Raw genomic sequence first — 19,378 nt, forward strand, 5'->3', positions numbered from 1 at the left:
AAATGGCAATAATAGTAACTCACTGACAAGGCTCTATTACGTTAACCAATTTGGGCAAGCCATATCTCCTAGCCACCCCCTCCCCCATCTATGCTATTGTCTCATGTACCTCGGTGCATATATCTAGTAGTTCTCTCTGCCTAAAACTCTCCCCCTCTCCTTCTGTGTCTGGCTAAAGTCAAGTGATTTATCAACCTTCATTATCACTTGATCCAAGAAGGTTGCCTTGATACCACCATTCCTGAAGGTGATAGTTGCTCACTGCTCACTCTGTTCTTGTGCCTCCTCCTTCAGGAATAACCCCTTGTTGTATCCTGAAGCACCACTCTGCTCAGGCCCCCACACCCTAGGCTGGGACATTCCTGAGAGTTCCCTGTGGCTGATATATCTCCACAGTGCCTGGCAAATACGGTCTGATGGATTTAGTGAGCACATAAATAAAAGGTCTTGGCAAAGGAAGAACTATTGCAAACGAAGGACCAATGGGAATACACAGGAGCCCAAGGCTACAATGTACCATAAGAAGAAAAGATTTCAACAAGGAGAAAATCAATACCATTAACTACTGCAGAGAGGTCAGGATATAAGACAACTGACAAAAGAACAATAAACTTAGAAATGAGATCTCAGGCAGCCTATGAGAAGGTTGGTAAGTGTCGAACATTAAATCTTTAGTGACATAAAAAAACCACAAGGGAGGTTCATACTTTCAGGTGAAGAATAAAGTGAGATTCCCACTGGCTGAGCCTAGAGAGAGCACAGGCCAGAAAGAGGCATGGGGAGAGCAAAAGGGTGGGACAACTACTGTTAGAGTCTGACAGAGAGCCCAATAGAAAATGGGTTTCTGGGTTGCCTGGGTAGCTCAGTCAGTTAAGCATCCAACTTCAGCTCAGCTCGTGATCTTTCAGTTTGCAAATTCAAGCCCCGCATAGGGTTCTCTGCTGTCAGCGAGAACCCACTTCTGATCCTCTGTCCCCCTCTCTCTGCCCCTCCCCTGCTTGTTCTCTTTCTCTTTCTCTCTCTCTCCCTCACTCCCTCCCTCCCTCTCAAATATAAACAAACATTAAAAAGAAAAGAAAGAAAGGAAAGAAAGGAAGGGAAGAGAAGGGGAGGGGAGGGAAGGGGAAGCGAGGGGAGGCGAGGGGAGGGGAAGCGAGGGGAGGTGGGGAGGAAAGAAGGAAGGGAGGGAGGGAGGGAGGGAGGAAGGAAGGAAGGAAGGAAGGAAGAAAATAAATGGGTTTCTGAGAAGGTGGGGGATAGTCAGTTACAGAGGAAAAACAGTAACTTCTATGAAATAAACTGGCATGCTTATAATGATGTCCTCCCAAACACATCTAAGACCTAGAAACAGAGGACACTGTTTACCCAATCCCTAGGAGTCAACAATTATCCAATGTTGGAGAGAGAAGCAGGACCAGAATCAAGGTGGAAGACATTCGAAAATATCCAACCAACCATGCAATAAGAAAGGCCAGAAGCCTGATGACAGAATACAATTGAATAGAAAATATTTTTTAAATACAAAATATCTTACAAAGTATTTAATAACACAAAACCTACAAAACACAACTGCAAGACTGAATATGCAGACATTCATAAATTCCCTTTCTATTCAACCCACTCTAACGTCTTTGGAAACCATCTAGGATACGACATACTGGCACCAAAAAGGTGGGGGGGAAAGGAGTTACACATTATGGCAAAAGAGATAAAAGCTGCAGTCCTAAGAAAATGGCTTTAGTAAGTTTAGAAATGTACACAATGATTACACACATCTATATTATTTCTATTGACATAGGCGTCATTGAGAAAACAAAATTTTTCTCATAGGAAAATATGTGGGACACTCTGGGTTTCAATCGCTTGATGTTGGACAGGAAGGAGGGGGAAGGAAACAATCAGATTGTTACTTGATAAGAATCGAACAAATAAGACAAGGATGATGTGCCTCATAGGTGAGTAAGTGCGTGCTGATGAAACAGTAATTTGAAAGCAATCCATTCTCCATATACATTTTCTAACAATAAGATATTTTAAATATACAAAAATAAAAATACGCAAACCAATGTTGGTGACACCAATGCACCCAGCTGCCCAGTGTTAATGGATAGTAATATGTACATACGTTGTTTCCGAGTTTAAGAGATGAAATACCATGAACACAGCTAAACCCCAACTACCCTGAGCCCTCCCTTGCTCCTCCAACCCTCCTCAGGAGTAAGCCTTGTCCTCACGTGTGAATATATCATTCCCGGGGCTCTATGGTCACCACACAGAGCCTGCATGGGATTCTCTCTCCCTCTCACAAACTAAATAAGCAAACATTTTTTTAAATGTTCAAAAAAAAAAAAAAAAAAAAGAACATATCATTCCCAACCAGGCCATGGATCACATACAATATGACTCCACAGAGCTTAATCTCTGTTTTGCTTCTAAAGGAAGCTTCACGACCTTTTAGGAACATTCGAGATACATATAAGGTGCTCTTTATCATTGTTCTCAAATAGATTTCTATAAAATATCTATTTGAATTTCCGGGAGACCATATAGGATCAGATTATTTGTGACGAAATCTGTAAGAGATAAACTCAAAGAAGATCTTAGGTTTCAGGGTTACCTAAAATCAACTTTTTTCCTATCTGGAGTCCCAACTACAGCCAAGAAAACCAAATTTTTAACCCTCCTCACCAAATATTTACTAAATGTCTCCTACGTACAGGGCTCTCAAAAGTGTCTGCTCCTCAAAGAGTAATCACTGTCCTAGCAGCATCAGCATCACACCCAACCTCAGACCTACGGAATCAGAGCCTTCACTTTAGCATGATCTCCAAAGGACATGCATGTACACTTGAGTTTGAGAGGTACTGGTTTAGAGAAATCAGGATGGTGGTAACACAGACCAAGGAGGAACCAAATCTAACCACCATGCTGCCAAACTTATTCTCGGCCTATTGGACAACACGGCTTTCAGGTGTTATTTCTGCAGAGTCCACACATCAGTCTCATTAGACCAGTAGCTACTGAACCAGGGCATACTGGGCCTCCCGGGACACTGGCAATGTCTGGAGACATTTTTGTTGTGACATGGGGGGGAAGGGGGGGGGAGACAGTGTCACTGGCATCTAGTAAGTAGAAACCAGGGAAGGCACTAAACACCCTACAACGCAGAAGACAATCCTTCACAACAGATAATTATCTGGCCAAAGTATCAGTAGTGCGAAGGAAGGAAGGAAGGAAGGAAGGAAGGAAAGAAAGAAAAGAAAAGAAAGAAAGGAGGGAGGGAGGGAGGGAGGAAGAGAAAAGAACAAAGAAAATACTGCCTTGATATCCCAGCTAAAATAATCAATTATTAACTTCAGGAATCTGATGAACTGATTTGAGCATCTGTGTCTGTGGGCGGGGGGGGGGGGGGGGGGGGGGGGGGGGGGGGGGGGAACCAGTAACTAAGAACACTGTCTATCCAACACTCTCAAGAGTAAGTTTTCCCCAAAAGTTCATACCAATATTCGTCAACACTGACAACCAAGACCTATACCGCACAAGAAATACACATGTTGTAATATTTCATAATTATCCAAGCTGAATTTTAAAAAGTACATTGCTACCATACGTACTTCTCTAATAAAAACACTTTGGGGGGCGCCTGGGTGGCGCAGTCGGTTGAGCGTCCGACTTCAGCCAGGTCACAATCTCGCGGTCCGTGAGTTCGAGCCCCGCGTCAGGCTCTGGGCTGATGGCTCGGAGCCTGGAGCCTGTTTCCCATTCTGTGTCTCCCTCTCTCTCTGCCCCTCCCCCGTTCATGCTCTGTCTCTCTCTGTCCCAAAAATAAAAAAAATAAATAAATAAAATAAAATAAAAAAAAAAAACACTTTGGTATTCACTCAATTAATTCTCCATTTTGCTCTCACCATACAGGATCATTAGGGAAGGAACACCTTGGCCACTTCAAGATGACAAGCACACACTGGACTACACTGCTTCATTGACAGGAAGCCTCCTATTCTACCAGTGCCCCCACCACGCCAAAAAAAATTTTAAGGTAACTGAAAAAATTCTCTAGTATTATCCACAAGTTTGTTAATTTCACACAAATTATGAATAATTCCTCTTCTCCAGAAAAAGAAGAATTATGGCACATAATTAGGAGGGTGGTCCGTATGTAAGAGAGATATGGGTCGAGGTGTATAGGTACACAATAGAGGAGTAATGAACCTCAGGCCAATTAAGCATGTTTTTATTAAGGTGCATGTTTCTGGAGTGAGCATTACTTTGTATGGCCTGTATCGACTATATTCCGCCCAAAGAGAGAGCCCAAAGGTTAAATGTAATTCTCTGCACTTTGAAAATACTTAAAGTACCACAATCCTCAGACCCTACATTGCACTAAGGAACAAGGGCACTCACTTTAAATTAGTATGAATTTGTAGCACTTGACATTCTAGCTGTGCAGAAAAATGGAGAAAAACCAATTCATGTGCTATTATTACACATTAATAGCTATCTTTTGGTCTCATAAATCCCATTCCTCCATGTTCTTTAATTATGTTACCAAAGACCCAAATGATGATATAAACTAAAACATTTCATTCCATTTCATGGTCCTTTACCTGGATTTGTGAGCCAAGGAAGAGCCTTACCTACGAGAAGCTGAAGACATACTCTTAAGCGTCCCTTTTTGAAAAGTTCTACCACATATAGAAATCTTTCTTCAACGTAGTCTCAAGAATTTAGGGAGCAGTGCTTACGTTCTTGAAGCTTTCAGTACAGAAATTCGAGATAAAACTCAAAAGTAACTCCAGCCAGGCGCAAGGCTGGCTGCACCTCCACAAACTGGCTCACTAGAGCACCCACTTCTTGGCTAATCACCATCCTTTCCCCCTTTGTTCTTCCTTTGCATATCTCTCATCTTTAACAGGCTGCGACAAGCTGCTTAGAAATAGTGAACCTTCCAAGAGCCTGGGACAGGAAAGGAAGAGTAGGTGGGCTACACCAAGACAAAGACATTCTTTGTTTTCTTCTTGATTCACTTGGTTCTTACTTTTGCATCATTGTATAAAATCAGCATCTATATATGACTATTTCCTCCATTTATGAAATGATTTGAAGTTTCGGTAGGTCCCATCATCAACACACTAAATCATCTCTACACTAAAGAGAAGGAGAGGACATTGGACAGATGTTAAAAGGTCAATTGATACAGGTCCCTGTTATGATCTTGTCCTGTTTTCATCCAACACATATTCCTATCTTTTGGGCTCAGCATGTAATTGTCCTCACTTCCTGTAGATGCCTCAGATAGCTCTATTTTCACACATCTTTCAATCTATCACTGTACAGAAGCCTGGCTGAGACCAAAAACAGTAAAACATTCAGCTGGAGAACACAATGCCCTAAGAATAACACTGCTGCTAAAGAAAAATATTTAAGAGCTTAGATTATCTTTGGTTTACTTTCGGCTCATTACTCATGTGGAGTGTCCCTTTGTCTCTACTGTGTCTAACTAGTAACAATGCAGGCAACAGTGATAGTGTTTTTCCCCACCCATCACATGTCAAATCTTTCCATCCTAAAACAAAGACTCTTACCTGTGATTCCTTCAAAACAGGCCAGAATAGGAAGAAGGTGTCTGCAGGGAAAGACCCAAGCAAGCCTTAAGTATTCACTTGCTTTCAGAAGGCTTCCTTGCTCTAGAAGTCTATCTGGGTCAGTCATACTCTTCCATCAACCTCGAAGTGACGAGGGGTGCAGGGAGACAATGATGTACAACACAAGGGCATAATATGCTCAGATTCTCAACACATTCAGGATTCTAAAAAAAATTTTTTTTTTAACGTTTATTTATTTTTGAGACAGAGAGAGACAGAGCATGAATGGGGGAGGGTCAGAGAGAGGGAGACACAGAATCTGAAACAGGCTCCAGGCTCTGAGCTGTCAGCACAGAGCCCGACGCAGGGCTCGAACTCACGGACCGCGAGATCATGACCTGAGCCGAAGTCGGCTGCTTAACCAACTGAGCCACCCAGGCGCCCCAACACATTCAGGATTCTAAGAACACAGTTCTGGACCCATGACATGAGGCTATCAGGAGACAAGACAAACTATTTAGTAGACAAACTCCTTGCCACAGTGGACATTTAAAAATAGAAAATGTGGCCCCTTTGCTTACTATCTAAAATTCAAAACAGGCTAGAGAAGACTGATGGGAAGCATAGGACTACAAACTATTATGATCAGAGCCAAGGGTGGCATGCATGAAGTAAGAGCACACAGAAGCAAGGTGTTCTTGTGTAAGAAGTAGCACACAAAGTTTGCATACGACTGTTTTATTTGGAATGTGACTGAATTTCATATTCCACATTTCTAAATTTGACTTTCTCACACTTCCTTAATTTTACTGACAACACTCTTCGCTCACTGTGTTTGAAACGCTGTACTGGGCTCCAGGAATACAAAGATGAACAAGATACATTCTCTGATCTCAAGGGACCCATCATCCTCCACAATCATTCTTTCCCACGATCCCTGACTACCTGTACATTTCTTAAGAGTAGGGATTCATGTCTTCAATTCCCAGATTGCATGTTCTTTTATTTCACAAATATTTTAACTAATGTCCTAAATATAATGCTAGGAACACAATGGTAAAAAAAAAAAAATAATAATAACACGATCTCCCTATGAAGGGGCTTACCGTAACAGAAGAAAGAAAGAAACAGATGGAGAAATCAGTGTTGAGATGGGAGAAAGGCACAGAGCTAGGAGCACACATACAAAAGGAGTATAACGCACTCTGACCAAAGCATAGGAAGACAACGTTTTCTAAAGGAAGTGACATCCAAGCCTAGCTGCAGGGATGAAGAGAAGTTAACATGCCAAGAAGGTAGCAAAAAGGTTTTCCACAGAAATGAAAGTTTGTGCAAAGGTCCAAGGTCAAAGAAATCATGGAACTCATGGCTGAGAGTGGAGAAAGCCAAGGTGATACCAAGAAGGGACTTCAGTGGGTCAGCATTAAAGAGTTAGGACTTTATCCTGAGGCCAAAGAATGACCACAGAACAGTTTCCAGCAGGATGTTGATAAGTATGTAGAATGGACTCGGCATTTTTTTTTTTTTTTTTTTTTTTTGGAATTTTTGGTTGCACAAAAATTTGGAGTTCAAGCCCCATGTTGGGTTCCATGCGGGAAGGGGAGGGAAGGGGAGGGGAGGGGAGGGGAGAGGAGGAAGTAAAGGAAAAAAATGAAACAGATTCTCTGTCTTTACAGTTTTGTTACTTTAATTTTTTTAATGTTTATTTACTTTTAAGAGAGAAGGAGAGGGAGAGAGACAGAGACAGAATGCAAGTGGGGGAGGAGCAAAGAGAGAGGGAGGCACAGAATCCAAAGCAGGCTCCAGGCTCTGAGCCATCAGCACAGAGCCCGATGCGGGGCTCGAAAAGATCATGACCTGGGCCAAAGCTGGATGCTTATCCTACTGAACCATCCAGGCGCCTCAGTTTTGTTACTTTTTCAGCCTTTATTTAAATGAGTACTTTCTCAAACTTTGGAGTTTTAAAAGGAACTTTTACCATTTTAGGGGAACATTGATTCCATTACCTACAGTTCTCAGACTATCCTGCTTCTCCATTTTCCTTTCCTGTCATCTGTATACTCTAGTCTTCCCTTTCTAAAATGAAAGTAGAGAAGAAAGGAAGGAGGGAACGAGGAAGGCGTGTCTGATGCAGAGCTAACACTTAATTTCAAGAACACAACAGGTTTGACTATATCCGCTGGCCTTTATTATTTGGCAAATTATTTATTAGATGCTGTAAGTCCCTTCTGAGTGACTACTTCGCATTGCTTTCCAGGCCTCCCCTGCAGAAGCTACAGAATGATAAATTCCACCACCACACAACCTCCGAACGAGGCCTGCTCCCGGAATACTCTCATAACTCAGATCATCATTCCCGTGCTATACTTGGCGGTCTTTGTCGCGGGGATCCTGCTCAATGGTGTCTCTGCATGGATATTCTTTTACGTGTCCAGCTCCAAGAGTTTCATTGTCTATCTCAAGAACATTGTTGTGGCTGACTTTCTGATGAGCCTGACTTTTCCCTTCAAGATTCTTGGGGATTCGGGCCTGGGACCCTGGCAGATAAACATGTTCGTGTGCAGGGTCTCAGCTGTGCTGTTTTACGTCAACATGTATGTCAGCATCGTGTTCTTTGGGCTCATCAGCTTTGACAGGTATTATAAAATTGTAAAGCCTCTTTTGACTTCTTTCATCCATTCAGTAAATTACAGCAAACTTCTGTCAGTCACGGTGTGGGTGCTCATGCTCCTTCTGGCTGTCCCCAACATTATCCTGACCAACCAGAAAGCGAGGAACGGGAAGGCTATGAGTATAAAATGTGTAGAGCTTAAAAACGAACTGGGACTTAAGTGGCACAAGGCATCAAACTACATCTTTGTGGGCATCTTCTGGATTGTGTTTCTTTTGTTGGTCATTTTCTACACTGCTATCACGAGGAAAATCTTTAAGTCCCACCTGAAATCCAGAAGGAATTCCATTTCGGTCAAGAAGAAATCTAGCCGCAATATATTCAGCATCATGTTCGTATTTTTTGTCTGTTTTGTGCCTTACCACATTGCCAGAATCCCCTACACGCAGAGCCAGACAGAAGCTCATTACAGCTGCCGGTCAAAAGAAATTTTGCTCTACGTAAAAGAATTCACTCTAGTACTGTCAGCTGCAAATGTATGCCTAGACCCTATTATTTATTTCTTTCTATGCCAGCCATTTAGAGAAATCTTATGTAAGAAACTGCACATCCCATTAAAAGCTCAGTCTGACGCAGAAACTTCTAAAACCAAAAGAGGAAATACAATGCATGAAAGCACAGACACTCTGTGAATTCCCACCTCCTTTCAAAAAGAATCCATGTACACATTTTGCAGTCTTCAGTTACATACGAATACAAAAGAAACATGTCCATGCAACTAAGTATCATCTCTATGCATTACTATTCAATTTAGTATAATAATAAAAACAAAATATAAGTTCCCCTGCTTTTATAACAGCAAAGAAAAAAGTAATACATGCATTGTTCAATTTTATTCCATCAAAACAGAAGTTTTCAATGTATAATCACTCGTCTCGTCAGTTAATGTAGAAGTTTAAATAGCATAAAGAAAATAGGAAGCAATCAAGACAATTCACTGGGGCGTGTTCCCTCCCTAAATACAAGAATTTAACTTATGTGTTTTTTTTTCACCAGGGTTACTAAAGACCAACCTAAAAGCAGGCAGAGTTTGATAAAGAACTGGAGACCTGTTTGGAGTGAAAAAGTCAAATTTTCTCTGATTTCACTTAGGAAATTCCCTACTGATTTATCTCCTAGCATTTCAAAGGGAAGTTGATATAAATTCTGTTCTTTGCAGTAAAAACAAAATGTAACACTTTGATAACATTTTGAAGATGATAATAAGATACATTCTGAATGTTTTGCATCAAGACTTATTAAGCTACGTCTTGAGCATGCATTTCTGGTGTTAAAATATTTTTAAGTGGACTCTATTAAAGGAAACTGGCTATTGGTATATGTTGCCAGCAACTTTCCCTATCGAATGCTATGGAGGAAAAAAAAAATGATGACCAGGACAAAGACACAGACACAGACACACACATACAAACACACACACACACACACACACACACACACACACACACACACATCGAGGGACAGGGGAAACAGTTTTCTTTGAAAGCAACAGGACTTGAAAAAAAGGACAATCTACAATTTGCAATTTTGAGTGAGAAATTACACATAAAATGAAAATTTGTGACATTTTCTTAAAAGGAGATGGATTTAAAGTATGTAGATAAGGGATATGGTTGCTGGCTTGTGAGTTAGCAAAACTAAATTCTTTCTCTGCTCTTAACTGCCTAGAAGACATCCAGGCCATCTTCCAAATGTTATTCTCAAACATTTTTGTAAGCCATGTATATACACTTTTTTGCTTTACTGTATATGTACTAATAAAAATATTCTCAATAGTATCAGGATTTTTTCCTTAAAACCTAAGGTATGAAAAACAGTATCTGGATTTTTTTCCTTAAAACCTAAGGTATGAAAAACAATGCCAAATTATTTCACAGTCAAGACATGGGTGGTTTCTTTAATATGCTCAATTACACATGAAGAAAGGAAGACAGGGGCACCTGGGTGGCTCAGTCGGTTAAGCGTCTGACTTTGGCTCAGGTCATGATCTCACGGTTCATAAGTTCAAGCCCCGTGTCGGGCTCTGTGATGACAGCTCGGAGCCTGGAGCCTACTTCAGATCTGTGCCTCCCTCTCTCTCCCTCTCTCTCTCTCTCTCTCTCTCTCTCTCTCTCTCTCTCTCTCTTCCCCTCCCCCACTTGCACTCTGTCTCTCTCTCTCTCTCTCTCAAAAATAAACAAATATTAAAAAAATAAAAGTTAAGAAAAAAACTACAAAGACAGTTACATAGAGAATTAAAACTTTTATTTGCCACTTTTTCAAAATTAGTATTTCATATGCTCTGGGACCTCCTCAGATTTTAAGAAAAACTCAGAAAGTACCTCTTAAATTCTTCTTCAAGAACTAGGAAGGTTTTCACTCTCTGTGTCCACCTTCCACCCTCATAAAAACTCCCTGCTCCTAACTCTGGGTCAAATATCCTCTAAAGAGAACAAAATCACCAACCTATGATAAACATGCTTGGAAAAGTTAAACCCACTATATATGTTTGGCTAACTACATCTGCAAAGAAACTGGCTGTGTTTATTCTTCACAATTTCCAAAAGCCGGGACAAACTAGTAAACACTGGTGGTTTTACCATGCCCCCCAGTGGGCCACCGAAGAAAATGAAAGCAAAGAAGAAACTGAGTAGCACCAAGTAATTAATGCCTTTGTAACCACTGTGCTAAAGTAGATGGGCAATGTGTAAATGGAGCTTTTTCAGGAAACAACGTGGGAGCCAGGTAAGGATACAGTAAAGCAACCATTGATTTAACAGTTACTGCTTATCAGGTCCAGAATTACAATAAAAAACATGGTAGAGCAAGGTCAACAGTGGGTGAACACAGACACTTCCTTTTTTTTTTAATTTGCTATGGAACAATTTGTTTCTTTCCTGTAGCTAGCTTATAATAGTGTTTAAGATACGTATTCATCAAAGAGAAGGTAAAAACAACGTTTAACCGTATTGTCGAAGCAGTGCTCTGGAAAGGTTAAAGTATTTTAAAAAGCGGCATTATGGGAAAGGAAAGCCACACTTTGTTAAAGTGGTTCTTTTGCGGGGATGTCCTGTCAGGAAATGGTGATGCTCACGTCACTAGCATCTTGCAGAGAATTGATGAGCAAAAGGTAGTAAGAGCTGTGACCGCTGAAGGCAGTGCTGCACCAGTTCTCTCCCCACCCCCACCCACATACCTCACAGGGTGGTTTACCCAAAAGGAAATCTCGTGTCACTCTAGGGAGATGATCTGCTATGAATGATAGTATCTTTGGTATTTTCTGTATTAACAAAAATCCTTTTTTCTTCTTCTTCTTGTCCAGAGTCAAAGGAGACAGGTAGCAGCACTAGGAATAAGGACAGAATGGAGAACTAATGGCACATACTTTCCTGTCATCCTCAAGCAGAAACAGAAATTAGCTTAAGGGTGTTTTCTAAAATTTCTGAGTTAATCTTCTAGGTGAAGCCAATTCAGAATTTTTTCATTTGCAGGTGACCTAAAAATACAACTAAAATTGGACTTCTGCAATAAAAAGAGATTCACTGGCTGACAGACTAAATGTCCCAAAGTTGCGGGTATGGTTTTATTTAAGGGCTGATGTGGGGCCTCTGCTGATGTCACCAAGGCTGGGTTTATACCATTTTTCCAGCCACTTTCCATGGTGTTAGTTTCAACTCACAGGAAGCTGTGGGCTCTTCTGTGTGTGTGTGGTAGTAAAATAAAAGCAGCACTACTAGACTATCTCTTCAGAGCCAGTCCTCCAGAGAATTTCTACAAACATCTAGTACTTGCTCTCAGGGGGTCATACGGGCTCATGTTCCACCCCAACCTGGAGACAGTGGGGTCAGACACACATGCTGGTTATCAGTCATGGTCTGAGCCTCCCATCAGGGGCAGAGCGGGCACTGTGACAGCATATGAGCAAGAACTGGATAAAGTGACTTTCTCAAAGGAAAAGTCTCACTTTCACCGCCAGGAAAACAGAGTCTGGAGGCTGAGGAGATAACTAACAGGTGAGCACCACTGGGGGCAGGCAGACTTTTGTAAGCAAGCATTCCAGGACACATGCATCTCAGTGAGCACCTTTCATGGGTCATCTTAGGTGCTCGTGCTCTCTTTGTTTCTTGGTTCTTATCACAAAGGTTTCTTTTACGTTTAAAAAAATACTTCATGCAGCTGTGTCAATTATGCATCGCAACGGAACCGCAGTTTGGTTAAAATGTGAGAAATCCTCTCAGTGCGAGATTTTTAGTCAAAGTCAAGAGCCACTTTTTTTTTTTTAATTTTTTTTTTAACGTTTATTTATTTTTGAGACAGAGAGAGACAGAGCATGAACGGGGGAGGGTCAGGGGGAGAGGGAGACACAGAATCTGAAACAGGCTCCAGGCTCTGAGCTGTCAGCACAGAGCCCGACGCAGGGCTTGAACTCACGGAGTGCAAGATCATGACCTGAGCCGAAGTCGGCTGCTCAACCGACTGAGCCACCCAGGCGCCCCAAGAGCCACTTTTGAACACCTTTCTATTAGATTTCAGCGGTAGCATATTCGATCCACAGGTGTGTTTTCTTTTTAAATGCTCCCCTAACAATGAAAACTTTTGTGACTTTGTATCTCTTCAAAACACGGGGAAACAATCCACTGGAGCTAAGAGCCTATTACAAGCCTTTCTTGGGGACACACAAGCTCTCAGCTCTCAACTCACTATCATCCACAGCTTTCTCCAAGTTCTACTTTTTCTGAAAACCGAGTGTATGTTGCCTTCTTTTCCACCACAGGCACCTGAGTTTATAAGCTGCCCTGGGTCCCCTAAGCACTTGAGGCCTTGCTCTACAGAAAGACCTGGAAAATGTTCCCCGTTGCCCAGGTGCACTCCAAAGAAGTTTCAGAGTTGACAGGAAATATAGGAAGCCACGCCACTTCTATCTCCCACCTCCAGTAGAAACTGGGGTGTAAGCGTGAAAAGCAGTATTACAAAAATAAGCCCGTCTCAACAACAATGACATATATGAAAAGTATTTTCATTGACAAAGTTCATGAGACTACTTGCTACCTCTTGAAGGTGCTCCTTGTATAAGTGTGACTTCTCTCAGGGTCGAAATGAAGATCTCCTCATGACCCATCCTAACCCACTTCCCAAATATTACCCCCCTGCTTTGGGGACCCGAAACGCAAGACTCTGGACCCAGGGCCATCTTGTTCTACCTCCACCTCCAGATGTCACCAGCTCTAACCCACGTATCAGGGGAAGCACAGAATTATACACCTTCCTCCTTCTCTCCCAGATCCCAGGTCACTGGAGAACTGCTAAACTTCCACCCAAACTGCCTGGTAAAGTCCTAAGGGCTTACTGTCCCAATATTCCATCTTCTGACATAAAAGGATATCAAAACATGGCTCTCATCATCCCCAGACAACACTCCACACTACTTAACATGATTTGACAATCCCTTTTCTAAACTAAAAGCTTCTCTACATTTAACTAGTAGTTTTCAAGCTATTAATTATTTACATTCTACTTTTTTTAACATTTATTTTTGACAGAGAGAGAGAGAGAGAAAACCAGCATAAGTGGGGGAGGGGCAGAGAGAGAGAAGAGACAGAGGATCCAAAGCAGGCTCTGTGCTGACAGCAGTGAGCCTGATGTGGGATTCAAACTCAAGACCTGAGATGAAGCTGGACGCTTAACCAACTGACCCACCCATGTGCCTCTACATCCTACTTTTTACACCACAGCTTTCTGAAGGACCACTAACTCTCTGACATTTACTAATTAAAATGAGAAGTTAATCTTCATTTGTTTTGAATGAAAGGCCAATTTCAACTCCGTATTAAATTCACCTTCTAGTTTAAAAACCAATCCCACTATTAATAAAAAAACAAAAGACAGAAAACTTGCAATGCCATGGCCAAATGTATCTTATCTGGTTGATACTATGAAAGTAATTAGATGAATAAAATAGAAAATGCTATTTTTTAATAGGAAAACCAGGACTTCCACCAACATTATCCAAAATAAGGGCTCCTTAAGTGTTGATAAAATTACATTCAGAGTGCCCTGGTTACTGCACAGCAAAAGAAACCATCAACAAAACCAATGGCAATCTACTGAATGTAAGAAAATATTTGCAAACAATATATCCAAAAAGGGATTTGTATCCAAAATAAAGAATTTATAAAATCCAACACCAGAAAACACGACTAAAAAATGGACTGAATACCCATTTTTCCAAAGAAGACGTACGATGGCCAACAGACACGTGAAAAAGATGCTCAACACCACTGCTCATTAAAAGAATGCAAATCAAAAGAACAACGAAGGGGGAGGAGGAGGGACACTTGGGTGGATCAGTCAGTTATGTGTCTGGCTTCAGTTCAGGTCATGATCTCACAGTTCATGAGTTCGAGCCCTGCGTCGGGCTTTGTGTTGACAGCTCGGAGCCTGGAGCCTGGAGCCTGCTTTGGATTCTGTGACTCTCTCTCTCTGTGCCCCTCCCCTGCTCATGCTCTGTCTACGTCTCTCAAAAGATAAAATATTTTTTTTAATTAAAAAAAAAAAAGAACAATGAAGGGACACCTTGGTGTCACAGTCGGTTAAGCATTCAACTCCTGATTTCAGTTCAGGTCATGATCTCAGAGTTGTGGGAATGAGCCACCACAGTGGGTTCCATGTTGACAGTGCAGAGCCTGCTTGGGATTCTCTCCCTCCTCCTCTCTCTGCTCCTCTCCTGCTTGCACTCTCTCTCTCAAAATAAACTTTTTCTAAAAAGAGAAGAAAATGGCAAGTGTTGGCAAAGATGTGGCGAAAAAGGAATCCTCATGCACTGTTGGTGGGAACGTAAATTGGTGCAGCCACTGTGAAAACAGTACAAGTTTCCTTTAAAAAATTAGAAACAGAAATGCCGTATGATCCAGTAATACCACTACTGAGAACTTACTCAAAGAAAATGAAAACTAATTTGAAAAGGCATATACACCCTATATTTATTGCAGCATCATTTACGTTAGCCAATATATGAAAGCAACCAAAGCATACATCCACAGATGAATGGATAAAGATGACATGGCGTATATATACAATGGAGTATTACTTAGCCATAAAAAGGAATGATATTTTGCCATTTGCAACAACATGTATAGACCTAGGGAGTATTAAGCTAAGTGAAGTCAGACAAGACGACAAATAACATATGATTTCACTTATATGTGCAATCCAAAAAACAAATGAGCACACAAACAAAAGCAAAAGCAGAATGTCCTGGTGATGACTGATGAAGCACTGAAGAATGTCTAATATCTAAAATAGAAGGAGTAAAATAAAGAGCAACCTATACTTCATCAAATAATGAGGTAGCAGTAAAAACATAGTAAGCCAACACTCAAACTCTCCTTTCTACTTTCTACCTACATCAAAGCAGGCCCTCTCCTCAGACTTCCCTAGCCGGAGCTGAAACCGCAGTCTGTTCCCCTCCCAGCCCTACACCACAGCCCCACGCCATACTTCTGCAATGGTTCCAAGCTCCCATCCCTTCCCATCCATCTCACTGCAGCTCCTCATTGCTTCTCACTCAAAATGACCACAATCAGCCCCTACTTGGTTTTTTGCCTTCCGCTTTCTCACCTAACCCTATGGAATCCAAAGCCCTCAGACTTACTGAGCGTATTTACTGAGCTCTCCACTGTTAATGAAGCACCCAAGATCAACCACAGTGATCCAAGATTTGGTCTCAGCCTTTTCCTAACGTGGATCCTCCTCAGGTTCTCCAAGTACCCAGACTGCCCAAGAGTCAGCTAACACACTGGCCTACATCTCAGTCATCTGTACCACCCCCATGCCTGACACCACATCCTCACTCCTCAGAAGCATCTCTTTACCTCACCTCAGGACTGTAGTGCCTGGATTCCTATGGGTTCTAACAGCACCACTGCAGGATCTCTGCATATTCCATTATCACCCTCTCTACTCTGTAACCTTCTAAACAAATACTCTCTAGCATGGGAGCTAAGGGGGAAGCATGCAGTCAGTAAATGTTTGTTGGAGGGTCTCCTGGGTGGCTCAGTTGGTTAAGCGTCCGACTTCAGCTTAGGTCATGATCTCACAGCTCCTGATTTCGAGCCCCACATCGGGCTCTGTACTGACAGCTTAGAGCCTGGACCCGGCTTCGGATGCCATGATTCTCTCCCTTTCTGCTCCTGCCCTGCTCATGCTCTCTGTCTCTCAAAAATAAACATTAAACAAGTTTTTAATAAAAATATTAACATAAATAAATATTTGTTGGAATTTTCCTTAAGTACTTGATCAAAAAGCACAGACTCGCATGGCAAGGGATAGGGAGAATTTCTCCAGGAGAACCTTCTCTTGGAAAGTAACAACAGAGTTTGTAAAATGTATTCTGAGCTTTGAAAACATTACTCACAACTTCTTAAGAAATGGACCATAACCACTTAAGGGGGGAAAAAATGAACTTCAGTGACTAAAAAGAAACAAGATAACCTTTAAAAGTTCTTTCTTAGGGATTTCCCCTTATTATTTCATATCCATGAATCAAATCTCCCAGTTAGACCTCACAAGTGAAACATAAACGGACTGTAAGCTGACCCACTAACACTGTATAGTCAATAAAAAGGGAGAAAAACAAAACGACAGGCAAGGGGAATGAGTATACTCAGCTACTTTTTTTTTTTTAGATTTTTTAAAAGCTGATTTAATACCATGTTAAGAATCATGTATGTTTTTTTCTTCTATATTAATCCATATGTTGTTCTATGAACACTCAGATCCTTTCACATTTTTTTCTATGCAAAATCCTATTTTGCATTTTTTTTATTTTTTATTTTTTAAAATTTACATGCAAATTAGCTAGCATATAGTGCAACAATGATTTCAGGAGTAGATTCCTTGATACTCCTTACCCATTTAGCCCATCCCCCCTCCCACAACCCCTCCAGTAACCTTCAGTTTGTTCTCCATATTTATGAGTCTCTTCCGTTTTGTCCCCCTCCATTTTTATATTATTTTTGTTTCCCTTCCCTTATGTTCATCTGTTTTGTCTCTTAAAGTCCTCATATGGGTGAAGTCATATGATTTTTCTCTCTAATTTCACTTAGCATAATACCCTCCAGTTCCATCCACGTAGTTGCAAATGGCAAGACTTCATTCTTTTTGATTGCTGAGTAATACTCCATTGTGTGTAGGTATGTGTGTGTGTGTGTGTGTGTGTGTGTGTGTGTGTATACACACACACACACACACACATACCAAATCTTTTTTCTCCATTCATCCATCAATGGACATTTGGGCTCTTTCCATACTTTGACTATTGTTGATAGTGCTGCTATAAACATGGGGGTGCATGTGTCCCTTTGAAACGGCACACCTGTATCCCTTGGATAAATGCCTAGTAGTGCAATTGCTGGGCGTAGGGTAGTTCTATTTTTAGTTTTTTGAGGAACCTCCATACTGTTTTTCCAGAAGTGGTTGCACCAGCTTATATTCCCATCAGCTACTCTTAATAATTGAGTTCACATTCCTCAAACACTGTTGCTTTTAAAACATTTCCAGCTTTTACTATTTCATTAAAGAGGGAAAACAGAGTTTAAGTAATACAGAAACAGCCACATGTTAGAAGTTCTGTATTCTATGCCTCGGTTTTAAAAGTACTCTTATCGGGGCACCTGAGCACCTGGGGAGCTCAGTCAGTTAAGTGTCTTACTCTTGATTTCAGCTCAGGTCATGTTAGCTTTTTAAGATCCCTGTTTGGGATCCCCTCCCTCCTTACCTCCTCTCCTCTCTCTCTCTCTCTACTTTTCTCTCACTCACTCACTCCCCCTCCTCTGCTCATGCACACGTTTGTGCTCTCTCTCAAAATAAATAAATACACATTTTAAAAATAAAGTACTCTTGTCTAATCACATTCATCGCTCTTAGACTATAAGCTGCCAGTCTCAGTGAGAGTCAGGGGAAAAAAAGTCTGAACTTTTTTGGGGAAAAATGTCCCCTTTGGGAAAGGGAACTATGTACTTTTAAAAAGTTTCAAAATGCAACCCTAAAGCACAGTGGTTCCAGAGAGAAGGTAGACAGGGAGCCCCACACCCTGAAGGAGAAATATCTTGATCACCAGCATTTCTTAATTGAGGAACAGCCCCTTGCCCAAAGATCAAAAAAATACTTTGGGATGCAAACTACTTCGAGTTGAGAACATCCTCAGTTGCAAACTCTGAAATTCAGCAGCACCTGAATTCAAAAAGTTGGGAACACTGAGGGGGGCAGAGGGGCAGGGGGCAGCTGGAAGGACATGCCAGACTCCTGTGTAACCACTGTTGCCCAACATTTTCATTTAAGAAGCATATGAAGGGCCAGGACCCTGAAGTCTAACTGTGCAGCTTTGGGCAAGGCCTTAGTTTCCCCACTTGTAAAGTGAGGACTCTCCTAAGATCTCATGGATTTCTTTGGAGCAAATAAGCTCTCAGACCGGTGTCTGGCTGTGGCAGTGACTACCTACTCAACATTCATTTTCCCCTTCCTTATTAGCTCCAAAGGGCTACTGTGCTATGTTTAAAAAAGAAAATTTAAGGGGCGCCTGGGTGGCGCAGTCGGTTAAGCGTCCGACTTCAGCCAGGTCACGATCTCGCGGTCTGTGGGTTCGAGCCCCGCGTCAGGCTCTGGGCTGATGGCTCGGAGCCTGGAGCCTGTTTCCGATTCTGTGTCTCCCTCTCTCTCTGCCCCTCGCCCGTTCATGCTCTGTCTCTCTCTGTCCCAAAAATAAATTAAAAAAAAAAAAAAACGTTGAAAAAAAGAGTTTCTTATAAAAAAAAAAAGAAAATTTAAGAATGTTAAGCATTAAAAATGACACTTCTACCAAAAGACTGCTTGATATTTGTGTTTGATAAGATCAAAGGCGTGATTTGTGTGCCTGGAGGAGCTGACTACAATAAAAATTTTCTATCTCAACTTGTGCAGCAATTTTGTTCTGATTTTTTTTGTAACATTTATTTTTGTGAGACACAGAGACAGAGCGTGAGCAGGGGAGGAGCAGAGAGAGACAGAGACACAGAATCTGAAGCAGGCTCAAGGCTCCCAGAAGTCAGCACAGAGCCTGACGCGGGGCTCGAACCCACAAACTGGGGATTGTGACTTCAGCCAAAGT

At 41.6% G+C, this 19,378-nt stretch overlaps 2 protein-coding genes across 19 annotated transcripts in view; one reads left to right on the top strand and one right to left on the bottom strand.

Annotated features, from left to right (window-relative positions):
• P2RY14 (purinergic receptor P2Y14) overlaps window positions 1–10,013 on the top strand; it is a 56,507-nt gene extending 46,494 nt beyond the window's left edge. For all 3 annotated transcript variants that reach the window (XM_049629683.1, XM_049629685.1, XM_049629684.1), the window contains 2 exons: window positions 3,916–4,039; window positions 7,843–10,013. In XM_049629683.1, coding sequence (XP_049485640.1) covers window positions 7,866–8,888 — 1,023 coding nt within the window. In that variant the 5' untranslated portion in view covers window positions 3,916–4,039; window positions 7,843–7,865 and the 3' untranslated portion in view covers window positions 8,889–10,013. The remainder of the gene's footprint in view (window positions 1–3,915; window positions 4,040–7,842) is intronic.
• MED12L (mediator complex subunit 12L) overlaps window positions 1–19,378 on the bottom strand; it is a 336,247-nt gene that overhangs the window by 201,133 nt on the left and 115,736 nt on the right. The gene's annotated exons all lie outside the window — the stretch shown is intronic.

The sequence above is a fragment of the Panthera uncia genome, chromosome C2, assembly GCF_023721935.1.
Source record: "Panthera uncia isolate 11264 chromosome C2, Puncia_PCG_1.0, whole genome shotgun sequence".
Classification (NCBI taxonomy): Eukaryota; Metazoa; Chordata; class Mammalia; order Carnivora; family Felidae; genus Panthera; species Panthera uncia.